The sequence below is a fragment of the Anopheles bellator genome, chromosome 1 (genome assembly GCF_943735745.2).
Source record: "Anopheles bellator chromosome 1, idAnoBellAS_SP24_06.2, whole genome shotgun sequence".
NCBI classification, from domain to species: Eukaryota; Metazoa; Arthropoda; class Insecta; order Diptera; family Culicidae; genus Anopheles; species Anopheles bellator.
The window spans coordinates 27,033,899-27,041,727 of NC_071285.1; the positions used below are offsets into that span (position 1 = coordinate 27,033,899).

The 7,829-nt window shown below is 43.4% G+C and overlaps 1 protein-coding gene across 4 annotated transcripts; it reads left to right on the top strand.

Moving 5' to 3' along the window:
* The first annotated feature begins 170 nt into the window (after positions 1–170).
* LOC131216195 (tigger transposable element-derived protein 4-like) lies at positions 171–1,931 on the top strand. 4 transcript variants are annotated; one of them, XM_058210619.1, is made up of 3 exons: positions 171–300; positions 896–1,317; positions 1,394–1,931. In XM_058210619.1, the coding sequence occupies exons 2-3, from the start codon at positions 943–945 to the stop codon at positions 1,886–1,888; spliced, it is 870 nt and encodes a 289-aa protein (XP_058066602.1). In that variant the 5' UTR covers positions 171–300; positions 896–942; the 3' UTR covers positions 1,889–1,931. The 4 variants fall into 4 exon arrangements, with proteins under 4 accessions (XP_058066602.1, XP_058066599.1, XP_058066598.1 ...); XM_058210616.1 differs by having other exon boundaries at positions 178–235; positions 827–1,317; XM_058210617.1 differs by having other exon boundaries at positions 203–300; positions 860–1,317.
* The last annotated feature ends 5,898 nt before the right edge of the window (positions 1,932–7,829 follow it).

Here is a 7,829-nt window from a genome sequence, read left to right on the forward strand (position 1 = left end):
TGTTTTTTTTTATATAATAACATTCATGTGCTATCGGTTTTATGCTAGACGCAAACCCAATTTTAAAAAGTGGGAAGTCTTCGATCCCCCCTTGTGAACACAGCGTTTGTCATTCAAATGACGCGTGTTTATTGACATTGGGTACATGTTTTGGAAATGAAAAAGATACGGAGTTGTGTTTGCAAAAAAATCTTGTGTTTCGTTTGAACAGTGCTTTGATTCAGCTTTAAAACCAGTTGAGCTTGGATAAAACTGCTGGAATGATACTTTGATAACTGCGTGGTTACCATGGAGAATCCTGTAAAAGCGCGAAAAAGAGTGTTCAAGAAACGGGTCATACTGTCAATAGCACAAAAATTGGACATTATTGAGGATATTGATCAATATGGACGAAGCGTAGACGATGTAGCTGAAGAGTGGGATTTACCAATAAAGTACATAAATGCGTTGATAAAAGATAGACAAAAGTATCGGCAGTACTTTTCCGAAGGCCGTAATATTTATAAAACAAAACAAAGAAGAGTACTGCTTCACCATCAGCCATTGGAGAACGCCATGAAGCTCTTCGTTCACCAAGCAAGAAACAACAACTTATGTATAACTATTCCCAATATTATTAACAAAGCATTGATATTCAAAGAAAAACTTGGAATCAAGAACTTTAAAGCCAGTAACGGTTGGGCCGTGAAATTTGTTCAACGACACGATGTTCATGTGACACGCGCAACCAAGAAAAAAACCAGCTATGAGGCACTGAAACACGAAGAAATTTCAAACACTAAGCTGGAAATAGGCCAATACTGTACAAAAGACATTTACTCCATAGCAAAGTTTGGGTTGTTCTTCAAATGCTTACCAGAACACACGGATATTTTCTATTCGAAAACTTGTCGAGATGGATCGTTTCCTGACCAACGGTTGACCGTCGTTTGTTCTGCCAATATGGACGGCAGTGAGAAGCTACCGCTTCTGGTGATTGGAAATAAAAAGAAACCGGTCTCCTTCAATCATTTGCTGTCGCTGCCCGTCGACTATACAAGTGCTAGTAAATCGTGGATTGACTGGGAGGTGTTCCGAAGTTGGATTTTAAAGCTGGACGCAAAGTTTCAAGAGAATGAAAGAAACGTGTTGATGTTCGCTCAGGATTATGGTCACCTCAAACGTTTGCTGCAATACGAGCTTAAGGCCATAAATTTACAGTTTTTGTCAACAAATAAGCAGCCACTTGATTACGGTGTAACAACAGAGTTGAAAAAATGTTATCGACACGACCTCGTGAAATGGTGTCGGGAAAATTTCGGCCTGACGAATACAATGGTTTGTAATACTACTTGCAGTTGTGTAATGGTTTTTCAATAATTTTATTGTTTGATTTTGGTTCTACCGTTTCTAGACCCCTAAAACCGTGAGCACATTGCAATCAATTCGCATGTTGGCCCGGTGCTGGACGGTTGGCGTATCTCCAGGAATAATACGAAGCAGCTTTAAGAAGGCAGGTTTTTTCATCAACGATGCGGATCTGGATCTTTTGGGTCTTTCCGAAGACGTTATGCAAGAGGAAGAGATGGAACCATGGTTCGAAAAATACTGCGCTGTGGATCAAAATGTAGCGTGCAAAGGGTTTTTAACTGATGAAGATATTTTGCAAATCGTAAACGGCGAAGACGACGTTGAACCAAGCGGCGCAGAAAACTGTTCCGGAGACGGGGAATCCCGAGAGCTTACCATTCAGACGGATCTTCAATCTGCGATGGAACATTTATCGCGTTCTTTACAACTAATTACAAACGTTCCACCGTGTATGTTTGAACATCTTTCCATAATTGAAGACATTTTCCAACGGCGAGGAAAATTGAAAGTCACTCGAGTCACAGAGATGGATTTATAATAGGGCACGATAGATTACGTCGAAAAGGCGCAGTTTCACCGAATGAAACACTAATAAAATTTAATTAAATCAACCCATTTCTAAATCGTCATTTTCCCCGCTCAACACGAAAAGTATCGTTCATAGCAGGTTCCTCTGAACTGCAAATACGGCAGAAAGGTGGTATTGAAAGCAAGTGATAAGAAGTCCATTAGGTACTAGGGGCATTTTATACACATTGGACATGTACAGATGCGTTATGTACTGTGTATAGGTAAATCGAGGAAAAACCCAGGAGTCCCACCCTCGAGAGCTCCTGTGAACCTGTGCCTTGTGTGACAGCTGAATGGATGCAAATCACTACTTTCACCAGTAATACAAACTAGCTTAAAGCGCTTGGCTCATTAGCTAATCAGTGCTTGCGTACGTGCAGTTTTTCACGACTCACGTTTGGTGCATTTAACGTTCGATAAACAACGCGTCCGTGTGTCATGTGCCGTCGAATATGTGCAGTAGTGATCACAACCAGCGACGGAGTTAGTCCTGCCGTCGTCAATTCGTCTCGCCAGATCGAAAAACGATCGTCGGAGCAACAACGTTGTCTTGTGAGTCAACCGATCGCAGGAAGCGATTGGGACCAAGCTTCATTTTTAGCCCGGTTGCTTGGCAGAAGAATGCCCCGTTGTCATTTCCACTCTATCAGCTTAGGGCTGCTAGTTGAACGACTACACAGATGGGCGACATTACGACAGACATTACGGCGGACAGTCCAACCCACCATCGTAGACTTCTGGGAACCATCGAGGCTTGGAGAGGACAGCGTGTTTGGCATGGGACCGCAAGCCGTTTCGCAATCCGCTATTTCTTACGTGCGTTTGCCTGCCGTATTGTACGATCGCAGCTACTACAGCTATTTATTTCGTTAATCTATATATAGTTGCTACAGCAATGCGGTGCATCGCACTATGCGGCACTTCTTGTAGTTCCACCCTCACCCGCCCGCTTCCGCTTTCTTTACATCACAGTATCTAGTTTGGCGAAGGTTTAGGTCTTGCCGCTTCAATTCCGCGGGCGAAAGGGTGATTGAAGGAGTTCGATCGGTGGGGTATCTAGAAATCGAGGAACATCTATCACGCGATCTTACTCGTATCCACCCTGATGAACCCTTCGGTCCACATTTTCAGCAGCTGGGAAGTGAGGATGGTGAGCAGTTGTTTTTATACCACACCTGTAAGCCAAGAAGAATGTGGTCAATCATGTGGCTTTTCACATAGCTATGTAGACCCTGCCAGCACCGGCGTGGGATGTTTACCGATTACCGGCAGCAATTAGTCACTTACAGTTTCATCGCTGCATCCTGCACACCCGGAAGATGCGAAGCTGCCACGACGGAGTCGTTTGGTGGCGTAGTTGTAAAAATAACATCTCGTACCGCTACCGCTGTTCGCACCGAATGGGCAAATGAGGTTGCGCTGACAAGTTGCACACAGAATACGTTCTAAAGTCGTTCTATCTTGAATTTTCATCAAATATCGGCTTTGATCGACACTATGACGGAACCACGCAAACTCTGTTGCGTCTAATCTTGAATTGGGAAATAAATAAATTGTGACGTACTAAGCATATATGCAAACAAAATAATTCGCTACAAAAATTTTCCTTCATTTGTCTCAATTATGTAGTAGACAAAGCTTAAAAAACGAAAAAACCAAAAACGATCCGCGATCTTTCCAATCCAAGACACGTGCTCGAAGCGTTTGCTTGTTGTTAATTTCTCATCGACGCGTGGCTGGTCCGTTCCGTCGACATGGTTCACATAAGATTTTATATACTTCCTTGGCGGCACAAACTTCTCGATCTGTTGAACCAATCTGTTGTTCTTCAAAGGGATTCGCTGTGCTAAGATTGGTCGTTTTCCGAGCGCTGTTCGGGCCGTGATCGCTACAATGTTGCGGACCACGATTTTGGTCTGTTGAGTGATCGTCGAGTTTGGAGGATGGAAACTGCGAAGCAGGCCCTTTTCATTTATTGCTCCCATGGCACACTCGCTTCAAGGGCTGTTTTTTTTTGTTTTACTCGACCGAGGAATTCGGCGAAACGACAATACGGGTAACACTTTTGCTTTATTTTTATGCGAACTCTGGGGCGTGTTATGTTGGTACTCGCTGTTCGTACTCTACGTTTTTTTCGCGCCTCCAGGGTTTGTTTTCTTTATTTCTTCAACCGGCCCTCAATTCAATCAAATTCATCAATTTCTCAAGTTTTAAGTACTTGTGAGAAAATTGTCCTTGAAATCCTTCTTTTGGTTATTTTGCAATATGTTCACTCTTGTTCGATGTCTTGTTTTAAAATAGTGTAATCATACGTTATATGATTTACGTTTATCCTTCGGTCCCTATAAGATTTGTAATTGATGTTGGAGGATCCACCAGATCAGTGAGCGTGTCCGTTGACATGCTGCTAAACAATCGTTTCAAGACTTAGTGTTCGAGTCGGTTGGTTCCGGTTTTCGGAAGAAAATCCACTCCGTTGAACTATGCCGTGTCTGTCTAAATCAAGTCCAAGGCCAATCGGTGTCGACAACAAGCATTATGATGAACAACCCCGCTACGAGTTCACAACACCATAGCATAAGGGCTGTCTAGTTTACGGTCTCGAAGGGTCATAAATTAGCATCACATTGACGAACCAGAAAGCGGCACGTAAATAAAAACGGCTCCCACTTCGTATTTTGCTCTTTCCTTGTTGTCGTTAATAAGGCATTAATCACCGTCTTAGTCAGCTGAGTAGCCAACTGGTAAAGGGCTCAGAGCGTGGCTAGTTGCTGAAGAAAATGCCGGCCAACAACACTAGTACGGTCAGCAAACGCCGGTCAAGGGTACAAAGTTCGTGAGTAGATCGATGATGAAGGGTATTGAAACAACGATCCTCCGGAAGCGTTGCTAACCGAACACAATGTTCAAGGGCCTCCAATAAATCCCTTCGTAACGCTCACCTCACCTAGCGTATAAAGGTAGCCTGATTAATCACGGCTAGGTCACAGTTTCCTACACACTGGAGCACCCCAAACGTGTAAGTGCGTATCTAATGGGCCAACGTTCGATCCCAGAGCACGTTCAATGCCTAGAATGCGAGTGGTTATCATGGTACAATGTTTTTACCATTTTGTATCACGGTGTGCATAAATGCATACGTGCAATGCGTAAGGCACACACTGTAAACAATTATTCGTAGTTTTAAGCCTTTTAAAACTAAATGCCAAATACTCAAAACTAAATTTATACCATTTTATTCGTCGGCTAGCTAGAGCGTTGTTTTTGGGCTGCAATAGACAAACGACCGATTAACTACTCCTAAGAACTGAGAATGGAGACTGCTTCTTTACTTCACGGTAGAAACAACTTTCTAGTCTTCCATTTGATCAAGCTGCTACTACTGTGATGGTCAACGCCGTGACGCCGTGCAAGCCAAACGTGGGAAGCCACGAGTTCATTTTGCGATCTTTAAGTACTACATTCTGTATGTCGTTTGTTGTTACAGACCGCAAGCTTGCCCACGTCACAGATGGTAAACTTTGTACTACGATGCGGTAGTTTGAATTTACAACGGAGCTATCGGTTGTCACATTTTGCTCCGGAATCAGATTCAACCAATCGTTAATAAAGCGGTCAAATGGAATGGAATTACTGTCACAGACTACCGAGTGCCCGTATACGGTTTGTGGACACTTTGAACATTGTTTGCATGGTTGTTTGTCCAACTTCCACCAATTCTACAGCAAAGTATCTTCCTTTCTTTCGTCATCTTTCTACACACACTGCAAATCCCATCAACCCATCGATGGCCTGATAAAGAGTGATACCTTCTAAATTCTTATAGAACTGACGACAGAGACCTATATTTGCTATGGATATGATTGTACGGTTCGCTATGTGTATTTATGAAACTTTTAAAATAATGTTTCACAAAAATGCTACGGAACATTGCGAACCACATGGTAATAGCCACGAAATGGAGAGGTGATAAACCAGAGATATTTGTGCCATGTTTCTGCACAGCCGTTTTGCTTAACCACTTTTGTCGGAATAATTCCATTCTTTCGTTTGTGACCATTTTTAATGCGTTTATTGCCAAAACCGACAACCCATGCTTTAAGCCAAGAATAATTGGTGACATACGATTCCTTCCAGCCAAGATCGCCGAGCTGCAGATCCGTTGAACAAAAAATGGCACCCTCAAACAGCTATTTTTTTCTTTTGTATTATAGAGACTTTGAGCTGTAATCGCCAAACATTCGTCTCTTTCTAATTCTAATTTTAATTTTAATACCAGTTGTCAATCAGGGTACCTGGGCGTTTAAAACCCCGGCCTTTCCGAGAGACGTAAACTGGTATGGGGTTTTGAAGTATCTAGAGCCCCGACTCAGAGGGAGTCGGCAACTATGGGTCGTCGGCAAGGGCTCACAGAAGAGAGACTTTTTCCATATACAGTGCCCTACAGGGACTGTTCGGAACCGCCATTTATGTTCTGCGTTGATGTTAACGACAAACGGGAGACGCCGCCAAACAACCGCAGACCATCCATCCGCAACTCTGGTGAGCCGGTCAAACCTAAGTTACTGAGACCTGAAATTGATGCTGACCTAAAATTGATGAGATAATATTTTTGGTACCTCGCAGCCTTGGGGAAGCAAGAGAGGCAGCGAACTTAGGCGACTCAAGTCCTCACCCAAGTCCGCTCAGTTAAGGCGACTAACAAATGTTTGAGAAATCAATTTAGTGTAGACTGAATTTATAAAGGAGGCAATAAAATAAAGGTAATAAATAAGATAAATAAATAAATAAAGATAAAAAAAATGGTTTGAGTGGTAAATAATAAGTTTACCCCTTTAGCAGCTGATGGGAAAAAGGCAACGCACAATGAAAATGTGTTTCCAATCAAATGTATGACTATTGTGAGTGTTCAAGTTTCACGACCGTTTCTACAATAGACTTATACACACACAGACACAAAGAAAACCCCTGATAACAAAGATGATTTGCCGTACGCTCAGCGGCTGTCGACGGACTGGACGGTTCAAGGACGTCTGTTCACTTGTGTTTGCATACGAACGTCCCGCACACGCCAGCTTACCGACGACTTAACGGCATTCGAAATGCAGATTTTGGATGGGTCCAAACGCCGGACGCCGGACGCCGGACACATCACCGACAGAATAAAACCGAAACGGCTGCGATCAAACCGTGGACCGAAAAATAGGAAATAAAATCAGCTTCTATTTGGTCTGTGTCACTGTAATTAAACAAAGAAACCTAACCGTTTTATCAGCCCCGTGTTCCGTTCCGGGCGAACAACAAGTCCGCGGGTGGAAAGGCCAAAAAAGGAACACAAACGCTGCGGACTACAAAAGAAATGGCAGCGCGGGTGTCTTGCGCGGGAGCTGCCGAGCCTTGCTGATACGAGCGCACACGCGCTGTGCCCATGCGCTGTTCCTGTGCGCATTGCGACGGACGCGACCACGCACTGCTCGCGTGGAAGAATGTGTGTTTGGTCAATGTGCGTGAGTTGCAATTACAGCAAAACACCACGGAGACACTTAGTGTCGGTTAATGCGTTAAATTAGAAACGGCACTCGCTCATCGCGATAGTTTCGAAACTCAGATGAAAATTGACGAAATTACCGATATCCGATCCCACTCATCGAGACCGGATACACCCGCGATTGCCAATTGACAACAGTGCCTAACACTTCGTTGATTCCAAGTCAATAAATTTACAAGATCGCTTCGATTTTCCCGCTACGTTGATTGGTGAAATTGGTGACTTTTCTCATCCTCTTCTGTTAGCAGAATCTATGAGTCAGAGTGTTACCATAGTCCTATGAATTCCTAGCTACCATTTCTCTTCATCAGAGAGTCGTAAACTCAATGGATCAAGACAAATATAATCGGATATAGCTACA

Excerpts from the sequence above, each read along its gene's own strand:
- LOC131216195 (XM_058210615.1), top strand. The coding sequence starts at position 289 with ATGGAGAATCCTGTAAAAGCGCGAAAAAGAGTGTTCAAGAAACGGGTC. Across the intron at positions 1,318-1,393 it reads TCGGCCTGACGAATACAATG|ACCCCTAAAACCGTGAGCAC; the intron begins GTTTGTAATACT and ends TACCGTTTCTAG.